Source organism: Scatophagus argus, chromosome 22 (genome assembly GCF_020382885.2).
Source record: "Scatophagus argus isolate fScaArg1 chromosome 22, fScaArg1.pri, whole genome shotgun sequence".
Classification (NCBI taxonomy): domain Eukaryota; kingdom Metazoa; phylum Chordata; class Actinopteri; family Scatophagidae; genus Scatophagus; species Scatophagus argus.
The window spans coordinates 13,184,552-13,206,347 of NC_058514.1; the positions used below are offsets into that span (position 1 = coordinate 13,184,552).

Genomic DNA, 21,796 nt, shown 5'->3' on the forward strand with positions numbered 1-21,796 from the left:
ATTATTATTATTTGAATAAACTATATATTGCTGGTTAACACTGTTATTGTGTTTATCCAGCATTTTTTAAAATCATGCATTATGCATGTTCAAAATTATGCAATAGAACAGATATTTGTCATACAAAATTACATACTGTTGGAAGGCATGATTAATCATTTTCCTCAGAATAACAACGCTGTATGGACTTGTATGAAGAATAACCTCGAGTGTATTGACAGTGTAGGAGGGTGTGTGTGTGTTGATCATCACTGGTCTTTGCCCCACTCAGACACTCGTCGTGTAGTTAACCGTAGGATCACACCGGCGTACAACCTGACTGAGAAATGTCTCGGGCTGCGGAAAGACTCCGACTACTGATCACTCATCTTGATCGCCCACCCGCGGAGATCGTATCTTTTTATTCTTCTCTGATTTATTTGTATAATCGAGGCTCCATAGAGCGGAAGAGTTCGATCTGCTATCCGACAGCCGCACGTCGCGCGTCGGACAGCTCTGGTGGGCTAGCACGGGGTCCCACTGCGGACCGCAGGCCTCCGTGGAAATGAGGCGAAAAACGGGTGTCATTTCCAGCCGCCGTTGTTTACGAATGCATTATTAACGTTAACGAACGTTAATAACATCTACACTCGTGGGTATTAATATTCTACAACTAAAAGTCACAATAACATCGTTATTTTGAATTGAAGCTGCCGCCATTGATTCTCTAGCTCGGTTTAAAGTCGAGCACTTTAAAGAGTTTATACGCACTTGTAACAGTTAGATAGGTAAACAGTTTCTTTCAGTCTAGTTATAGCAACTGGTATTATGTCTCCACTAAATTAGTCAAGACATTATCTTATCATAACCCAGAAGGTCAGTGTGTCTGCTTTCAGGTCATTTGTGCACATAGCAGAAAACAAGATATTTTTGAAGAAAGCCGGTTATATAAATATGCTGATGCCGTGGCTGCAGACGCATCTCACTCAGTGTGTTTCTGAGACACTGTTACTGTTTCTTGTCTTTTCTCCTTGACCGACCGTTTTCAGACAGCTGCACCGACTTCTGCTCAAACCTTCACCTCAAGTCATCCGCAGAAACTCAGGTAGGACCGCACCTTAATTACTGAGGTCGACCGTGTTTAACTATTCAAAACATAGCACTTGGCATCTTCAATAGTCGCCTCAGGCTAAAGGTTTGCAGTTATACAATCCGTATGTATAATTCCCCTTTGACACAGTTTCTCCAGCGCTCCCTCCGATCACGTCTAACGTCCTGCTTATCTGCTCCTGTGGAAGAGCAGTCATATCTGGTGCTTCAGTCAGAACAACGACAACGACAAAACAAGTCCCATTTTAAGCTAGTTTAGTGGCATTTCATGTTTCGTGTACGAAAACAGCATTTTGTTACACAGAGTTTCAGATCAAAAACTTCACGTCTCGCTTGTTACCACTACGAGGTAGCGACTTCGTTTTGTTTGTTTTCTTTGTCAGCAACTGGACTTTACTGTAGATCAAATATGATTGGATAAAGCATTAACTCGCACGGCGTCGATTGGTCATTCCAGTCTTTAGAAATGTTTCATTCCAACTACATGTAAAAGTAACCAACACATGGTGATATTATCATGTGGTAACATTTTTTTTGGTAGATATACGTTGGATACAGGTCTGCTGACCCCAGAACAGCGACTTTCCTATGAGGAAAATGGCTTCATTCTCGTCAAGAATCTGGTATCTGAGGAGGACATCTTCAGGTTCAGGTGACCATCAGGACCTCTGACAACTGCAGACAAGGAAACATTTCTCCCAGTGTTTAAAAACATCACTGTTAATAATTGCATTAACTGAACTTTTAACAGTGTCTAAAATACAATTTACTGCGATAAATCCATTACTGAGATCAGCAAACTCAATAAACGCTAAATGTCTGAAAGACACTGCTATCTTATTGTATATTTTCATCAAAATGACGTAAAAATGTAAATCTTTTGTATAGATTTGTATTTTTTGAGGTGCTGAATGTGATCTACGCGTGTTCCTCAGGAAGGAGTTCGAACGGATCTGTCGACAGGAAGTGAAGGTTCCTGGTCTTACGGTTATGAGGGACTTGGCAATCGCTAAATCAGAGTTCGTTCCTGATCAAAAAGCGGTCTCTAAAGTCCAGGACTTCCAGCAAGATCCTGAACTGTTCCGGTACTGCACCTTACCACAGGTACAACACACACTGTAGATCACTGAAGGTCCTTGTTTTAATCTGCTGACTTTAAGGTTTTTCCACTTAATACTTGAAGTAGTTTATTACTGTTTAAATATCTTTCCCTGCATATGGTTGTCAAATAATTTGGTATTTGATAAAGCCACTGTTTAGACTTTGGCTCCCCCTAGTAGTAGTAATAAAGTAACACAGATATGACCCAGATTTGTGTTTTCCTGTGTTAGATTCTGAAGTATGTGGAGTGTTTCACTGGGCCCAACATCATGGCCATGCACACCATGCTGATAAACAAACCTCCTGATGCAGGTATGAAGCAATTAAATATTTGCTATTTATTTACTTTTGTTTGTCCGGAGAATCACTGGAGCTGCCAGTTATGAAGAAAACAAGTACTTTTAAGTTGAATATTGAGAGGAAATTAATCGGTCACATTAGCAACATGGCATAAAAAGGTCAACCCTCGTGATATTAAATACCTAATTTACATGAATGAAGCCAGACATTCACTGAAACTGAAAACTGTGCTTTTTCAGGTGTTGTGAGATGTCTTTTCTGTTGTTCTAGGTAAGAAGACGTCTCGTCACCCAATGCATCAAGATCTGCATTACTTCCCGTTCCGCCCAGCGGACAGGATCGTCTGCTCTTGGACTGCAATGGAGAAAGTGAACAGGCAGAATGGCTGCCTGGTCGTCCTGCCGGGAACACACACCAGCACCCTGCGGGAGCACGACTACCCTGACTGGGAGGTAACACACACACACACACACACACACACACATAGCCCAAATGCTATGAGGAGTACAATTACACCCCCTAGGAGGTACACACACATATACACAGTGTCTCGTGGGATTTCAGGGTGGTGTAAACAAGATGTACCATGGAGTGCGTGACTACAACCCGCAGCACCCCAGGGTGTACCTGGAGATGGAGAGGGGCGACACCGTCTTCTTCCATCCACTGCTGATCCATGGCTCTGGCATGAACCAGACGCAGGGCTTCCGCAAGGTACGACCCATAATCCACCTGGTGTCCCAGCATACCCTGAAGCCAACTAGCCCCAAGCTGTATCAGCTCAGAGAGTTATTAAAGCAAATCAGAAGAGAGAGGGGGTGAAAACAGTGTGTAAACATTTGTGTGTGTTTTTCAGGCCATCTCCTGCCATTATGCCAGCGCTGACTGCTATTACATTGATGTGAAGGGAACCACACAGGAAAACATAGAGAAAGAGGTGAACGCGGTCGCAGCCAGGAAGTATGATCTGGGTGACGATATTACCTTCAAGGTCAGACATTTACATTCACATTAGATTCATCTTTGTAGAATCTTCTCGATTACAGATGAAAACACAATATATGTTATCCAAAAGGCTCGAAAGATCCAACATGACCTGGACAATTTCAGTCAGACAAAAAATTTAGTTAAGTTAAGAATTAAAGTCTTCTTATTACTTTTATTACTGCCACCAACTGTTGCTCTTATGTCACATGAGACTGTGGTTCTGCTACTCAGATTATGTGAGGCATCTGGCATTTGCAAGATCGCACGAGAATCCAGCATACTGGATACTGCATACCATCCTAATCAACCTTACGTAGTTTGTTTTTGTCGAACAGACCCTTTAGCTGTGCTTCCCTTTTATAGGATACCTGGGCTTTCCGAGGCCGCCTGGTGCAAGGGAACAGGACTTCACTGTAGACGCCACAGACTGCTAAGAAAACTGCAGGGTGACTAATCACTGAGCTGGAGATCGATATGGTGACTGGATAAGAAGCATCAGGCCACAGAAAGTGTTCAAGGCCGCCTTTGAATACACTTAAAAGGAATCATAAAGAAATTATGAATAATTTTTCTCATCGTACAATCCCCAATTTCCTTTTTTTAGTGGAGGAATGTCATTTTTAGATCACTTACACTTGACTAAATATCAGTTAAGACATGTCACTGCACAGTCCTTGGGAGAATAAAGCACCTGACCGTCAGTACACCCCCTGCTACTTGCTCTATTGTGCGACACAGTTAAGCAGTAAAACATTGTGATCAATCCTGAAATGTCCATCAAGATGTTTGAAGAGAATGTAGAGGAAAAGGATGTTTATTGCACATAGTTCACATGTTGATTAAAAAAAGTAAGAAGTGTTGCGTATGAGAGAGAGAGAGAGAGCGGTGGAGTGAAGCTGACAGAGAGATAAAGTAGAGTAAGTGATGTTCTTGTCAAGTAACACTAACAGGCCTTAACCCGAAACTGCCTTATAAACATATCAGTGTGTTAATGTTCTGGTGTCTGTTGATGTGATGCTTTCAACAGTTTGACGTGGAGTGGATGGACGTTTGTTTTTGTTTTATAGAATCATGCTGTGACAAATGAAATATCTGAATAATAAAAAAATGACTGGTACAATAATAGAGACCTTGTTGTTTCGTCTAAAGCTTCAGGCGCAGTAATTTATTGTTAACATCTGTACATCATACACAATCACCTAATTCGTGACATAAACAATATTTTTGATCACGTTAATCTAGCACTCGATGGGATCTTAATGACATTTTTTTTTCTTCCTGCGTTCTTTGATTAAAGAGACAAGCTCCATTTGGGGACAGCATGCTCGGATTGCTTTATGTATTTATTGATTGATTTACTGGGAAAACCTGAACTTCACCTTGTCCAACTGATAAATGTGAATCTTTAACTAGAAATCTGTGTTCCGGTTCATTAGGTTGCTGTAATTATGTAACTTTGCACACATGTTACAGGTTTACTTTGCAGGATTTTCCTAAAACGGGTTGCCTAGACTCATACATAACTCTACTGACTTTTCTTATTTTTTAAGTTTCTCCTGTTGAGTGTCATCCTGAGGTCATCTGGTGCTGATGTTTTGGGTCGGTTGCGATTTGACGACCTGGCAATAAGGCTCAACAATCACGTATTTTCTCTCCAGAATCCTGTATATTATGTCTATAAAGTCACACACACTGGTCCAAGATACGTTGGTCTCAAAAGGTTTGGATGTTTTCAAATAGAGGTCTGGTGATTTCCTGGAACCCGACAGTGGAGCCACCCAAAAAAACACCTGATCCAGCACAACTAAGACAGTGTGTCTTTGTTTGAACCCAGAGGAAAGCTCTCAGCTGTTAGTCTAACTAAGAAATGCAGGAAATCCGTTCACAGGAGAGCGAGATATGGAGGCTTTATTGCAGTCAGCTACACTGAAGGTGACAAACTGCCTCACACACACACACACAAACCCTTCAGTCTATGATATGAACAACCATCAGATAAGCTTTAGGAGAAGCAGATATATTCACAGATTCACACTGACGTATGCAACTCACACACTCACAAAATGTATGTGTATATGCAAATTCTCATGAAGGCGCACACAGCAAATAGTTTCTCACACACATGTCTGACTGCAGGCTCATTTACCACTAAGTGTTTCCCAGACCGCAGAGCAAAGTTGCTGGTTGTCTTTGCCCAGTTTCATTTGCAGGACACATTTTGAGAATTTCTATCACAGGACAATCATACAGGAAAAACCTCTCAGTTTAAGCAAAGCCGCACACGTTCAATAGCCCGCAGCCTGATGTAGCATTAACAAGTTAGTGCAATAAGGTATGCAAAACAATGAGAACATTCATACCTGGAATGATAATGAATGGGTCGAGTACAGCATCGAGATGTTACCACCTGCACGCACGCTTCCTGCAAGAGAATATATGCGTCACTCATACAGAAAGGTAACAATAGAGCATGTCCTTAAATCTTCCTTAAGGGGATTTAGGGTTGATTTCAGCTATAAACTTTAATATTTAGTGATTTATGTTGTGGGGACTTGCATTTTGTCCTCATAAGCAAGGAAGGTCCTCACAGTGTAACTGTGGAAAGAGATTTTTGTCCCAACAACTACTGGAGTACGTGTCCACACACACACACACACACACACACACACACACACATATATATGTTTATCAAGGCAGTGGCGCCACCTTGTGTTTTTGATGTATAAGATTCATGTCATATACTGTATATTTATATGACTTCTATCTCATACCAAATCTTGGCTTCCATTCTGCTGTCCCCTTCTTGTCACCTCAACCATCACTCATCCTTTTCTCCTGTTTTTTTCATTTTCTTCCCCCTGGGCAATTAAAATTCCAGCAGCTTCCCTCCCTTCCCTGAGCATTTCTCTTACTCTTTCTCCTCCCTCTCCCCCTGTCTCTCCCACCTTCCTCCCTTCCCTCCCTCATCTGTCTCTCTTCTCTCAGTTCAGTTAGGTGTGCTGCTAAGTCCAGTAGAGTTTTTATTTTTCTCTCTGAAGATGTCTTGGATTCGAATTGTTGTCCTCTCTTTGCTCACCACCCTCCTCGTCCTCACTTGTGAGTACCTTGTCTGGGTTGGTGGGGAAAAGGTGTGTGTGTGTGTGTGTGTGTGTGGCGGCTGGGGGTTAAGGATTATACATGGTCAGGGGAGATAAGCAGGGTACTGATGCACCAACACATGCTGTCATCCTTCATCTTTGGTAGTTGTTTTTCTGTATCCTTTTGTTGTTGTTATTGTTTATGTTTATTAGGGTTTTCTTTTGTTTTCTTGTTTTTTTTTTATATATATATTTTTGAATGGTTTGAATATGACCTCAGACCTTTTTTGGGCATCAAAATGTGAATATGCTTAACCATAGCAATAGTATTATTTACTTTGGAGCAATGGAGATCAGTAAGAATCAGTTTGCAAAACTTCTGATAAAGTTGTAAAGGTCAGTTTGTACCAGAAATATTATATTTCCTGTATGAATGCTGAGTTTACGTTATGGGATATGTGTCCCAAGGACCAATCAGAGCCACTGGGCGTGGTATAGATGATGACAATGAGCAACACAAATCTGACTTGTGAGCGAAGGGAACTTTGTCTGCCGAGACATCTTCCAATATTGTACAATGTAATTAGGAAAAATTATGGTTTTAGCTATTTTAAGCCTATTTCAATGTGCCGCATCAAGAATTTGCAATTAGTGTACATATTTACAAATGTGAGGACAGACTGCGATAGTCTTACAGCTCTGAAAACTAGTGTAAAGACAATAAATTATAATTTCTCCTTTTTCTTATATTTTAGTTTCCATTGTGGTGGAAAGTGCAGCAGTCCGGGATGACTCAAAAGCTGACCCTCCTAAAGGTGATACCTGTTCAACCTCTTTTGGCAATTTCACATAACTTTACTCCACCTGTCGTCCTTATGTGACCTTCATCTTCTGACCTCTGGCTTTTAGGGCCAGCACAGCAGGTGTTCATGCCCGAGTCGGACGCATCCAACTTTTTCAAACGCCGCAGTCGCCGCTCAGCCCGATACTATGCTGAGCTCCAAGGTAAGCCCTTTAGTATCAGTTTTACATATTTATTAAGATATAACGGGCAGAAATCCTGCAGGATCAGGAGTAAAGCGTGGGCTCTGTGGCTTGAAAAGAGGGGCTATATTTATTTATATTTGGTGGCATGTCTGGTTTATTTGCTGTATTGTTTTCTGAGTGGTTTATGTGGCCGCATTTCAGACAGCCTAAAATAAAGAATGTTTGGCCTCCTGTAGACAGCTCGCGTGTGTGAGCGTGTGCGTTGGTTTGCTGGTTTGTAGTTGGACTCTGAAGTCGATATGGTTTGAGGTTCTGACTGCAAGCTGTGAAAGATCAAGAGAAAAATAGGAAGGGAGTAATGGAAACTCAAGCAGGTGTACAGTAGCAGCTCTTAAATCTCACACTCAAACACACACACACACACACACACACGACTCAAGCTGGAGGCTGTAGCGGGAGTCACAGGGTAGTATGGAGAAGGTTCTTACTCTCTCAGTTTCTGGATACAATAAAATCATTCTTTCAGGACCACTGCAAGCATCCTGTCCGATACACAACGCCAAAAGCACTCAAACCACCAAACATACAAATGAGAAGCCAGATAGGACAATTCTGCAAACACAAAGGAACTTAGCTTATTATACTCTATCTGCAAAATAACTTTTCAAAAACTAAAAAACAGGATTCCTCTATTCCTTTAGCTGAGATAAAAACAAAATAATGCTAAACTTAACAAATATTTTCGAATCACAGTGAAGTATATCCTTGTTAATTTATGACTGTTGCTGCTGGAAAACCAATCAGAGAAGCCCATGTGTGCCCCTCAGCAGGCCTCCCGAGACTGGCTGTGGGTCATTTCACCTTGCCATCAGAGCACCAAACAGGCCCACATTCTTGGAAAAAAAATAAAACACTAAAAAGGCTGATTATGTTTCTTTTCAGTTCAGTTCATGAGAACATTGGGGAGCAATTATGTGACTGTTTGTAAGGACTTTATTTTGCCAAAAAAGTGTTGCAGAGGTTATAGGTCTGAATGCAATGTCTGTGGTTCCATGATAACAAATGCAATTTATAGCAATAACTTGGCTGAATTTCATTTGTGAATGTTTGAGATGTATCTGAAAAGCTTTTATTATTTCATCTAATTTGTTGATTTACTCAAAGTAGATCAAAGTGAGCTGCCAATGTTAGACCGAAATTTACTAAGGGGAAAAGAGAAGTTCCCTGCTGCATTATCATCATTGATCGCATAACCGAGTGTGGCTTAAATCTTTTTCATATTCATGGTTGACATTGCAAAGCTTGTGGAGTTTACATAATCTAATTCTAATTCAAGGAATGACTCGTGCTATTACTCTAGCATACTCTAAAAAGGTCAATCTGCAGTGTTAAAATAAAGACAGAAGTGGACAGAAAGAAACATCACAAACACTTCTTAACAGGCGAGTTGTATTACATGTGAACTCGGTGTGAAGATCAGCGTGAATCATGTTTCCTACAACTAAACCCCAACTCACTGGCTTATGTGGAGGGAAAATAAGTTCTAAGAGTGGATGCAGATCTGTGTGTTTACATGAAATGTGATGTAATCTGTACACTTTTCAGAAGCTTGTTGTGATTCGAGTTAACTAAAGGACTTTAAGAAAAACACAGACAGCGCAGTAATGTCTAATGTGTACAGTGGCTGCTCTGTACTTGCATGGGTGGGGATGTTTGTACAGTTATGGAGCAGGTGGCAGGTGTAGATGTTTAAATATCTAATGTATTACAACAAGTGGTAGCCTATGGGGTACCTGCACTTATTTGCTCTTAACACCTCATTACTTATGTAAATCAACAATGCAAACATGGGATATTTATTTAACCTCGGTTGTGGGGAATGAATCTGTGTACCAAATGTCTCAGCAATCCACCTAGTAATTCTTTAATATTTCACTCAAAACCAAAAATGTCAACCTTGTGGCGACACCAGAGGAGTCAGGATCAATAGGGAGGGTGAGGAAAGGGATATTCAGTTGGTTGCAACCTGCACCCTACCACTAAATGTCACTACCGGATCCTAAGAAGATAGAACAGTACTGGCTGCACTTGGCACATCTATCAGTATGTGACAAGGTGTATACAGATAAAATTTCTGGTTTACTTACCACAGCTGAACAGAGAGTAAGGCTTTCTGTGCACGAACGGAGGAGGGAGTACAATGAGGAGCAAAGGAATGAATACGAGAACTACATCGAGGAGGAGCGTGATGGTAAGACCTGGATGCAGCTGCTTTCAGTTCCATGTTAAATGCTGTCCTCTTTGTTTTGTCTCCCCCCAACCCTGTCAAAATGCTTAAATGACAAAATGGCAGACAATCAAAAGCAGAAATGAATTCCAGCTTCTGTGAAATAGACAAAGACATTGAATGAAAAAGAAAAATGGAGCACAGAGATTTTGAATCAATGAAAAGTTCTAGTTTGGTTCTTGAATGAACTTCAATTTAGCCACGAGCCTCTGGGCCACGGCAGAGCGCCTGAAACTGCACACCATATCAAAGCATCCATTTGTGGTCGACCCCAAGCTGACAATCCTTCCTGTGGCTGTCTGTGTGGTGTGATATAGATGCAGCGACAGCTTCTAAACTAAGAACTGCTAACCATAAAGATGTGATTGGGTTTTATATGAAAGATAACTACTAGTTGGTTTGAGTCAGTGAGCTGTTATAAGAAAGCACATGCTAAGGGTTGTATAAGCTGCAATAAATGTTAAAAACTTATTTCTAAAAGCTCACATTGGTCTCTAGATTGTCGGCTCTTTGCACTGAGAAGACAGCGGGCTAACCTTAGAGTTGCGTCAATTGAAGAGAAAGATGGATTTCTTCTTGACAAATATGTGTAATATTCACTCTCATTTTAGCTTTGTTTTGGTGTCCAGTGACACCTGAGGGAAATGTTTGTCCCTTCAGTCTCTATATACTCCACAAATTTCACCAGCTAGTCGCCAATTTTGTCTGCCTGTTCTTCTGAATTAAAATGAGTGTTTTTTTTGTGGCAAACAAAAATAAAACCCAACGAGAATGAACCAAACCAGTAAAGTATGGGCCATAAAACCAAAACCGTCACAAAGAACATCATCATCAGACTGTGGGTCCCCTCAGCCCTGCTAGCATTATAATGTCTTTTAGCTAATCATGTTCAAACCGTCACATAAGTACTCATGTGATCCTTTATTAATATAAACATATTATAGCCACTTCAGTTGTTTTAAAATGTTCTTGTTATCCACAGAGCAAAATGAGAGATCGAGGGAGATAAACGAGCAGTTGCGAGAGTATCACTATGACGGCCTGTATCCTCGCTACTACTGGTTCCATTGAGCAGTACGCCACAGCACCTCTCACTGAAGCAGTACTAATACTGCTATTGGCTCTACTCTGTACCAGTGATGATTCCTGACATTTTGAGAGCAGGTGCTAAAGTTATTGCAATATTTTCACCTAGTTTAATCTACAAGATAAAGATTTTCTTTTTCTTTTTTTTTAAATAAAACCTAAATAGTACAATGTGTCTCCATGTCAAACTGTAAAATCTGTTAAAAGTGCAGTTTTTGTATTGTTTCATATTAAACACAGACATATATGTTGCATTTTACTGTCTTTTTTACATGTACATATAAACTATATAATGTCCTTCACGTAATCCTGAGACATTAGATGCAATGAAACAACCTCTTGGTCTGACATCTGACTGGTTTTGCAAAGAAACTGATTTTGCATCTCTAAATCAAAATAACAAATAAAGATTTCTTCATTCCCAGACTGTTGATCTGTTTTAACTCACAATAGCACTGTCTGGCATTCAGAGTATTTAAATAGAAAGAGGCAGTGTGGAATAAAAGATTGGACGAGGTGAGCTGCAGAAGTCATCAGGCTGAAACGAATTCCACATTCCAGAGTGGAAATATTAGACACAAACTGGGCAAAGACGAGACAGAAGAGGTGGAGAGAAGGGGGGAAAAAAAGAAAGAAAAAAAAGTAGCAACTGGATAAGGAACGCAAATTAAACCCTCTAAATGATGTGGCATGGCAAGACATACTTGCTAATCACACAGCTTCGGATCCAAAACCTTATTTTATCTCCATGCTGCGATACCTCAGGCCTTTCCTGTTCAGGGTCATGTGGATTGGCTCACTGACTTGAGTGGGCGCCACCTGGCCGCAGTCATCACACCAACACATGGAGTGTGAGAAGAAGGTTGTGTCTTGATACAGGGGATCGATTCACTCCCTCCGAACTACACATCCCACTATGGAGGCAGCAACAGGACTTCTTCAAGGCAGTAATGCAAATCTCCCTACTGTTATAATAAAGAAGCGCTGTTAAATCTCATGTTTATACTTCACTGGGTGCTAACATTTCCTAACATTTCATTGCCTTTCTGCAACCTATGCAGAAGTTTGAAAGACTAATATTTTTGTTCACTTGAAGGACACTTCATAATCTAAATTAAAGGCAATAAGTATTTGAAAATAATAAACTTTTCAGTCACCAAAGCAGGCAATGGTGCTAACATTAACCATGGCTCTGTCCTGCTGAACTGTCCCAGTAAGCTGTGAAAGTGAGCCAGCATGCACAGCACCAGGAACCTGAAAGTGAAGCAGCTCAGTGGAATTGAACCAATCTGTTATTATATACACCCACTATGTCAAAATGTCTTCTGTGAAAAAGGACTAAAAGTCAGGAAACCATTCATTACACTAGAAAAAAAAGTTGGCAGTCAATTGACTAAATTAGTATTATATAATTTCATACTTTCCAGATATGCAACAGAGAAAGTGTGCTCAGCTTTTCATCACTTCTGAGTGGAGACAAGACTTTTGATATGAAATGTTGCAAATTATTAGTTTAATCAGCTTATTTCCAGCATATCAAATATTATCAGACATTCAAATCTCCATAATTAGTAAAAAACAAACAAAAAACCTTTAAAAACATAATTCATACAAACGGAAGATTCTAAAACGAACAACCAGCTCGGTGCCGTCACTTCATGCTGTTGAGGAATTTGCCGTGCTCCTCTCCTCGAGGCAGGAGAAGCTCCCTACCGATCTTTGGTCCAGATTTCTCCTGAAATAAAATAAAAGTGTAACATTAGGCCTGTTTTCTTTCGCAATGAAGAATCTTCTTTTATTTCTTTTAAAATGATCAGAGTTAGAGAGGGAATTTTTACCTTCAGCATCCCATCACGCTCCCATTTAAACAGACCACAGTTTCTGAAATGGTAGAACATCACTAGTTAGAACTGATTTAATGTACATTTGTTTTTCAAAATTTCCATGACCAGAGCAAACCCTGGAAAAAAAAAAAAAATCAAAAATCAACGAACTGAATAAGACTGAGATGAGAAGAGCATTAAGAGTCTTACGTGCAGTGTTTGTTGGGCAGCCTGTCTAGAGCGATGGCTCTCTGTCCACAGGGACATTTGAAGAAACGTTTCATGGCATCGTGCCACCGCAGGTCGTGATTCTGCTCCACGCAACGATCCGCAGGCTTAAAGTACGTGTAATTACACTGGAAGCAAGGGAACACGGGAAATAACAACTTATGCATTTATACCAGGGTTTTCCCTTTATGGTTATATGGCTTAAGCCAAATTAACACAAAAATCATTGTGGAGAACATCAGAGCTAACTGAATGACTTTTCCAAGACCTAACAGTTGTAATTGGATGGGCTTCTTCAGCTCTTTAGCAAGATTTATCTGTCTTTTTTGGCTGCTGCTAAATTTTTATCTGCTCTATAGTTTTCCTACACACATTATTATTGTAATAATAACATTATTAATGTAATAATAATGTGAAATTGTCTATTTAGGTTTAATAAAACATATTTAGATATTTTTTTCAGGTGAGGACCCACAAATCTCCCAACACATGACATGCACTTAATTCTTCCACAAAACCAGGGGAAAAAAAACGTATGCAATTACATATTTGAACCAAGTTGGTGTGAATTTAACTCGGTACCTTTTTACATGTAACAGCGCGACACTTCATCTCTCTGATGTTCCTCATCTTCTCCTCCATCTGCTCCTTCTTCACTAAAACATCAAAGTAGCGCTCCTGCAGCTGGTACTCCGCCTGAGAGAGGAGGTTCAGAAGTTTAAGTCGCACACATTGCGACGTTTTAAGTGTGGAAACACAGGTGGATTAGCAGAAAACAAGGGAGAAATCAGGCAGCTTCATCTTTATGTCTAACAGCTGTAAATGTGAATGGGCTAAGAAAAAGATCTCGTCGTAGATGTCATACCGCCTGTAGCACAACAATGTGGCGAGATTTGGCGTTGAGGATCTTTTGAAACTCCTCTGACTGGACGTAAAGGAGTTGATCTCGTTTCTTCTTCTGGGCCGGTTCATCTTCCTCATTGCTGGATGATTCACCTGCATAGTAAGTAAAAGAAAAGATTATAACAAGTAACAATGAAGTCGTGTTAAAGATGGGAACTCAAATCTTTTCTAACCAAATTCTGCAAATTAAGAAGTCCTGGAATTCCTCGTCCTCTGTCATGAATACATCTCTTTTGTGGGACTGATTTTGTTGTCTGAGTAAATAAAATATCTAAAATGACATTGGTGTATTTTGTGCAGAAGAAAATAAAAACTTGAGTTAAAAAAATAAACAAAAAGTGAATGAAAAAAAAAACAAAACAACAACAAACAAACAGGAAACAGAAGCATGACTGACATCTGAACACATGGAGCGTGAGTATGTACCTTTGGGTGAGGTGAGACTCTTCTCCACCCGGGCGTTGATCTCAGCACTGTTCCTCCTCTTCCTCTTAACAGCGTTGGGGTCTTCCTTTTCAAGCCCCACCCCTTTGGCTCTCAGCTTCTTCAGAGCAGTCAGCTTGGCAGCTGATAGGCTAAGAGCACGGGCTGCAGGCACCGGTGGTGGGCTGTTCTCAAAGAAGAGGATGTCATCCCCCTCAGAGAAGCCTCGGCCCAGTGTGGGAGTGTGGGGTGCTGCAGGGCTTCGGGTCGCCTTGGGGACCTCAGACGCCGCTTTGGGGGAAGTCAGATTGTCCCGGCCCAGTGAGGATGATGACTCGGGTTTGGGCCCAGCCGAGCCCTGCAGTACCCTCTTCTGGATCTGTTCTGCCCTCTGTCGGCGGTTTCGCAGAAACTCCTGCTGCTTCTGTTTCTGCTGCTTCAGCAGGTCTGAAGCTGAGATGGACTGGAGTGGCGCTCCAGCTGCATCTTTGGTGACTGAGGATGGACAGCAATATAAACATCAAGCTACTGTACCAACTGCTATCAACATGGGATTTAAACTTTATTGCTGATTTGTTGTGAATTCATCACAGCAAAAGTTAATGATTACTCAAAATGAAAAATCAACAGCCTCGGACTGCGCCTTAAATTCATAGCTTTTCACTGTTTTGTGGTTTAAATAAACTTCTGTTCTTTATAACCTATTTATGCTCAAATTAGAGCTACCCCTTCATACTAGAAACAGTGTGCAGCTATGGAAGAAAAATCCAATCAAATCTATCCAGTGTGTCATTTTGCAGAAAGAGAAAACTGTGTACCTGATTGGCTGCTCTGTGTTAAGTGCTTCCTCAGTTGCAGAGCTCCAGGTGTTGGCATCGACATCAGACTCTTAAATTCATTTGAACAACCTGAAACTTCACCGGACTGCACAGCTAAAGATATTAAGAAAAAGAAAAAAAAAAAGATAAACAAACAATTAAAAGAAAAAAGAATTTCCTTTTTTGCTTTCACGGCTATTCAGTGTTCACAATCACAGTCAAGACAAAAATGTGTGCATTAGTAAAATAATTTGGTTAATGTAATGCAAGATATTTACACACTCCAACAGAATGTATTGTAGACAGACTAGAACAATATTTAAGAAGGGACAGCTAGGCCAAATTAGGTTACAGTGAAGCAAGTTCACAGCATAAATTCTTCATATATAACTGAAAGAGAATGTGAGGGGAGGATTTTTTTCCTTGTAGTGCATTTAAATTTACAACAGGTCAAATAACAGGTGCACAAAGTATTAAGGGATAAATGAAAACCTTTATAATCCCAGTTTATCAGGCTTGTATAAATGTGCACTTTCAGCAGTGTTTGGTGAACACTGAGCATCTTGAGTTTGTGCATATGAGTGTGTGTGACAGAGAGCCAGTCCTCACCCAGTGTCTTGGCCTGCTGGACAAGCTGAGCTGATCCCTTCACAAACAGCTTGTCCAGAGTCTTCTGGGTGGGTTTGTTGGGTCTGGAGGCGCTTCTGTAAGATACAAAGACCTGTTACTGGAAAACGTCAGGCAGCTCGTATCCCTGTCCAGCCCCACACAGTGTTCCTAGCTTCTTAAGCTGCAGTTAGTCCTGCACAAATAGACTTCAACAAGCACTATAAAAGTGCAAACATAATTTCAGCCAGAATCTTAAGGGATCTGACCTTAGCATGTGTTATTGTCTGCTACAGATGCTGTGCATTAAAGGGAGATTAGAGAAGAGAACGTCACTCACAGTGAGGCGGCGCAGGCGGCTGAGGACACACCACCGTAGTAGAAACCGTCTTGACACAGACGCTCTCTCAGGCCACCACCACTGCCCTTCACCTTCACCTTGTTGGGAGCTTTTCCAGAAAATGACGACTGTAGCTCTGCCCTCTTTGAGCTCATCTTCTTATACTGGGCCTTCACGTGATACTGGCAATACTGGCACTCATACTATAAACAAAGCACCACACAGTAACAAGCCTGTTGTCAAGACACAGTGGAATACTTCAAAGGTAAGGCTGAATAACTCAATCAGTGAGCAACACGCAGTAGGATGCGATGGACTCACCATATTGACGATCTGAGAGCAGGGGTCTCCGTTCTTCTTCATGGCCTTGCAGGTGCCATAGTCCTGAGCTTCACCCATCAGCAACACCTTCTGTGGGTGATCCACCGTCAGGCTCACCTGCACATGTTCAAAACAGGCTTTTACAATACAATACTTACAGTGTGTTGTCATTGGTATTTTTCCCAGGTTACAATTAGTCAGTTAATCCATCAACAGAAAGGCAACAAGCAACCATTTCAATAACACTTGAATAAGGGACTTTTTCTGGACAAAATACAACAACAACAACAACAAAAGTCACAGTTACAGCTATTGCAGTTTGGGAATTTGCTTTGGAACACTATGGACAAAAGGATTGGGACAGATGACCATTACACCAGCAGGGACTACTCTCTATGTATTTAAGGCATTCAAAATATATACACAACTTTGCTGGGAAGGCTTTCCACAAGTCATTGGAGTGTTTCTGTGGGAATTTTTGCCCATTCGTGCAGTAGAGCATTTGTGAGGCTGAAGCATTAAGCCCCATATCACGCCTGAATTCAATAATAAAGAGGTGTGTCCAAATATTATTGTCCCTAGTGTATCATGCCTTACATGCTGTTTTATATCACTGTAAATTTAAAATCTCAGGTCAGATAAATCAAACTTAGGCATTTTTTTTACTTTAACTGCAACATGTTACAGATTGAATAACAAAAGAACAGAGAAAATAATTAGCACATTAATCAGTGAAAATATACTGCTGTCAATACTGTTGCAAAATATGGGATGTCAATATTGAAACTTTGAGAACAATTTGAAGACAGCATTCTTTTGCAATTCCTTCAACTAATGGCTGAGTATCAGTGAAGCTATGACCAGTCATCATTAAACATCCCTTCGTCGATTTAATGTTGCATTCCCATTACGCAGCATCAAGATGGATTAAACTTGACACAGCAGAACCAGTCAGCTATCATCAAAGGACACTGTGAAAAGCTACTACAACGCTGCTTATAGGTCTGACTGTTTTATGATACATGGAGGAGCCGAAATTGTGTTGTAATGATAGGTCTTCACCATACAAACATCAGCTGATCTGATCACAGCTCAATATGACTTCATTTATTTATTTATGGACAAGTTCCTAAAGAGACACTGGAAGCTGCAGTGGATGTGACTCCACGTTCAGTCCCTGTCCTAAGATTAGAAGCTCTGAACTCAAACTGCCCTTTGTGGGTGGTGTGTTTGTGTGTGTGTTGTGCAGATGGGAGCAGCTTTGGCTTTCCTCTCCCACATTCTTCTCTTTACATCTCAGTTTGTCGTGCCATGCCGACACCAGTGACCTTACTGGCTATTTTCACCAACACCGCCCGTCTGCTTTCTGCTTTAATTGGCTGACACTTTCATTGCCTAACCAGTCGATGACAAAAAAAAAATCTCAAAACCGGTTCAGTAAAACATAAATAAAACAAGGTTAGGAGTTCACTGTGAGAGAAGAACAGTTCATTTTCAAGGGTAATGAGCTCAGAGTAACACGCAATGTCCTCCTGTCCCAGTTTACTGTCACCTGCTTCAGACCTTTCAGACCCTGCTTCTTATGTCTATGAATGGATCATCTTTTGGTAAAATTAGTATTTGAGATGTTGCATCAAACATACAAAATCATTGTAAAATGAAACAAGATATGTCATGTCTACGTTTACTTCAATATTTAAAAACAAAAGTGTAAAATCTGCAGAGCAAGAAATCAAATTCAAGCCTTCTTTTAATGCCATTTAATTCAGATTCTGGCAGACAGTAAGAAATTCAGGGTCCACTCACCCCGTCATATCCGTCTTTCTGCTTCATGGGGTTTGGGTTGAGGAGGCCGATGACGGTGCCTGGCTCAGTCTTCCAGTGCTCTTTATGGACTTCGCCAAACAGCAGCAGCGACACAAACACTTCCAGGTTATGAAGATCACTCAGTTTCCAGATGCTGAAGGTTTTGCCCTGCAGAGAGGAAGCGCTCAGTCAAAAACAGGAAAGTAGACAGCGTGTCCAATACATTTTGACTTTTCTAAGTTAAATGTGATTTTGGATGAAGTTCAGTACAAAGTTCAGACAAATGAAACTCTGATCACTTTGATTTCCCACCAATCAAGATATGAGACTACCAGTTGAGGAAAGTCTGTTACTGTTTCACAAAGTTACAACAAAATACAAGCAAAACAGCAGTCCTCAACAGGAAAGAAATATTCTGCATTATTGTTAAGATATGATTATTTGCACATCAAAATATTCAGCAGAACACAAAGGGGACGGTTACAAACAGGAACAGGGGGTTGACCTACACTGCTGTTGCTTTGTGGCGTAGCCTTGCTGACCAGCACCGCAAAAGTAACCCAGTCACTATCCTCCAGATTTTCCCGAACCAAGCGCTCCGGCACCTGTGATAGGCGGATCAGACGGCGATTTGCCATCTTTTGGTCCATCTCGCTAGATGAAACACGCGGTTTTCTGAAATGGAAAAGATTCAGACTGAAGCACTGGACAGGAAATGCTTGGTTTGTTTCAGGTATGAGACTGTGAGACTTTCAGTTGCTGATTCTATTCTTTTATCATTTCCTATCACAAGTTTCTCCACCTGAGCCGCAGTCCTGAGTACTTTTCAACACCAACATCTTTAGGAAGAGGAGGAAGGGAGGCAGGTTTAGGCTGTCCTGTTGACGAAGCTGATGCAGGTCTGCTCTGAGAGGATGGAGGTGAACAAAGAGGATTGGTAACCTTGCTGGTAGCTTCTATTGGCTGGAAGGAGCTGCCGATCTTTATTTCCACCAGTGGCCCTCTGTCTTCTGATGAGAAAATAGTGTTGAAAATACAGTGAAACCATTACTTACAAAATCCTCTTTCAGTAATTCTGATTTTGTGTGAGTAGTTGCATAAGGATAAGTTCTAACCTGATGTGCTGGATTTGGGATGGTGGGCTACCCTGGGTTTGCGCTTGAAGGAGTCTGCAGTGTTGAGCTGATCAAAAAAGTCAGAGGACTCCTGGAGTTTCACACTTCTTTCTCTGACTGGAGTGGATGAAGATGTTACTGAAAGAAAACAGAAACAAATCTTATCAGTTATCAGTTTAGTTTGTACTTAAAAACTAGCAAAAGAGGTGAGCTAACTTCAGTATTTGTCAACCACTGTGGCTGGTGAACAACAAAACATTTACCTGCTTGGGTCCTGGTCTTCTGTGTGGCAGCGGCTGGCTTCATCTGGGACAGTTTGGGAGTCATTGGTTTGGAGCCAGATGAGCTCTCTGCAGTCAAGACTGGAGTTGAAGATGAGGTAGAAACTTTTTGGCTTGCTTCCAGCTGCTGCTGCAGCCGCTGCATCTGCTCCTGCATGCGCCTGAGCTCTTCTGAGGGAGGAAAACATTAAGATCTACCGGTGAACCCAACAGGAAACAATTAACTGAACTAAATTACACTGTGCATTAGCTGGAAGCAGGTTAGAGGAGAAACTGAAGCACCACAAACCTTGTAAATCCTCCCTGGACACGTCCAGACTCTTACATGCTTCTCCTCCACCTTTTCCTTTAGTGTCTTTCTCTTCACTTTGAATGTCTTCCACATCTCCGAAGAGATCTGATACTACGTCTCCTCTCTCTACCTCTTGCCCTTCCTGCTCATCACCATCTTTGTACTCTTCCTCCTCATCATTGTCGTCATCAAACAGGCCGTCCAAGTCGTCTGTCTGCTCCTCTTCTACTCCGATGCCCTCGCTCTCAGCCAGCAGCGCTGTCAAAATATCCAGATCATCCTCGTCTGGAAAGAGAGAGAGAGAGAAGATATAAACTGACTAATGTCTTAACAGATTCTTAAAAAATTCAGTGTGTTTTAAATCCCATGATACTTACGGTCCATTTTATTTAGCTATGTGAACGGCTGTGCTGATTTCAGATGAACCGGTGACCTACAAGAAGGCAGACACTTAAATTATTGTGTCAAGTGAAGGACAGACTAATTTGGAAGTTAATGAAACAAATGGTAGATATATATCAAAATATTTTCTCAAAAATAATGTCATGATCATATCTATTTTAGGGGGCATAACTTTATAATATACTGGCCATAGTTTAAGTCCTGCAATGAAATTACTTACGTCTCTTCAGTTAAATTATCGACCAAACACTGCCACAGTTATGAGTTGGATGTGTAGCCACGTATACGTAAGGGCAGCACAGTTATAGGTAAATATCGTCCAATGGAAACTCCCTGTGTGGACGGACCACACTGTACCTAGTGTGTATTCTGTCTGTCTGACCAAAGACATCAAAAGGCTGTACTGGCAAAACACAAGGGCTGTCTACACTGGAAAGAAAGGTACAATCTATTTGAAAGAGATGAGTTACGTAAATCCATGTTCAGCCTAAGGAAACTGGTTCACTGGGCCCATTTAAACAGACACAGTCCAAATTGTAACACGGGTAACAGTTACAGAAATCATAAATGTCAACCATAAAATGTCAATGCCGCTTGTTTATTCCGTGAATAAAAATCGAAAGGTTGAAAAACACTGTAAATTCTCTCCGTTTACTTAGAGTTACTCAAACATAATGATACAGCCGACTTACTTTGAGCTCTAGTTACCTTTGTTGCTTTGTTTCCTTTGCTAGCTCTGATGCAACAACGTCCGACCTGTCAATATTTTGTTTATTTTCTAGTAATGAGCGCTGTGCTCAGCTATATACAATTTATAAGTCATCTTTTATTTAAAAAAAACAAACAAAAAAACAAATAGGAAAGTTATTCAAGTCTTTACAACCTGCTCTCAGACCGAGGGAGAAAATCTAAACTGGCGCTAAACGAAGGACCCCGCTGTGTTGTCAAAGTTCTGAGGTGCCCAAAGATCTGCCTAACTGAAAAACGAGGCTTCGCTTCAATTGAGTGTTTTGTTGACCAAACTCTAAGGCTTGAATTTATCATAGTATACATCCTTGTAAGATAAAAAAAAAAACGTATTAAACAACGTAAATTAAATTTAAAGTTAATTCACTGTGTGTTACCGTTTCGTCATCTCACCTCAGCAATATGAAGACTGAAGTAGAGAAACGGAACAATGCACGGACAAGTTTTCCATCCGCCAAACTATTTTACTCCACCAAATTAAAGTTGCTTCTGCAGAATTTTCTTGTGATTGTACCAAGTTTCAAGTCAGATTTTTTTTTTAAAAAAAATCTCTTTTCAACACTAACTGTGACAGCTGGCTATTTTGGTAATGTTGACACAAGTTTATATCATTCCAGACAGAGGAATGTCACATGCAAATTGTTTGTAAGACTTTAAATATGTTCGGTTCAGGTTCATTATCATTATAGAAAATTCTAAATTAAGTGTTTTTCCTTATTCAAGTACAAACTTCTTTGGGTTTTGTTTTGTCACAATATACAATTGACCAAAAGCACG

At 40.7% G+C, this 21,796-nt stretch overlaps 3 protein-coding genes across 4 annotated transcripts; 2 read left to right on the forward strand and 1 right to left on the reverse strand.

Annotated features, from left to right (window-relative positions):
- Positions 1-235: 235 nt before the first annotated feature.
- Positions 236-4,601, forward strand: phyh (phytanoyl-CoA 2-hydroxylase). Its single transcript, XM_046379770.1, has 9 exons — positions 236-392; positions 1,029-1,084; positions 1,631-1,741; positions 2,025-2,193; positions 2,421-2,502; positions 2,761-2,942; positions 3,055-3,204; positions 3,347-3,481; positions 3,841-4,601. Exons 1-9 carry the CDS (start codon positions 327-329, stop codon positions 3,892-3,894), a joined length of 1,005 nt encoding a protein of 334 aa, XP_046235726.1. The 5' UTR covers positions 236-326; the 3' UTR covers positions 3,895-4,601.
- A 1,857-nt stretch (positions 4,602-6,458) lies between these two features.
- Positions 6,459-11,338, forward strand: ucmaa (upper zone of growth plate and cartilage matrix associated a). Its single transcript, XM_046379771.1, has 5 exons — positions 6,459-6,573; positions 7,310-7,369; positions 7,464-7,559; positions 9,694-9,792; positions 10,811-11,338. Exons 1-5 carry the CDS (start codon positions 6,516-6,518, stop codon positions 10,897-10,899), a joined length of 402 nt encoding a protein of 133 aa, XP_046235727.1. The 5' UTR covers positions 6,459-6,515; the 3' UTR covers positions 10,900-11,338.
- A 1,068-nt stretch (positions 11,339-12,406) lies between these two features.
- Positions 12,407-21,224, reverse strand: mcm10 (minichromosome maintenance 10 replication initiation factor). 2 transcript variants are annotated; one of them, XM_046379766.1, is made up of 18 exons: positions 20,965-21,224; positions 20,248-20,303; positions 19,868-20,155; positions 19,561-19,749; positions 19,298-19,435; positions 18,985-19,192; positions 18,692-18,857; positions 18,183-18,350; positions 16,377-16,493; positions 16,056-16,258; positions 15,719-15,813; positions 15,110-15,223; positions 14,295-14,786; positions 13,831-13,961; positions 13,548-13,661; positions 12,948-13,093; positions 12,753-12,795; positions 12,407-12,649 (listed from the first exon to the last, which is right to left on the reverse strand). In XM_046379766.1, the coding sequence occupies exons 2-18, from the start codon at positions 20,252-20,254 to the stop codon at positions 12,566-12,568; spliced, it is 2,703 nt and encodes a 900-aa protein (XP_046235722.1). In that variant the 5' UTR covers positions 20,255-20,303; positions 20,965-21,224; the 3' UTR covers positions 12,407-12,565. The 2 variants fall into 2 exon arrangements, with proteins under 2 accessions (XP_046235722.1, XP_046235723.1); XM_046379767.1 differs by lacking the exon at positions 20,965-21,224 and adding an exon at positions 20,493-20,846.
- Positions 21,225-21,796: the final 572 nt, after the last annotated feature.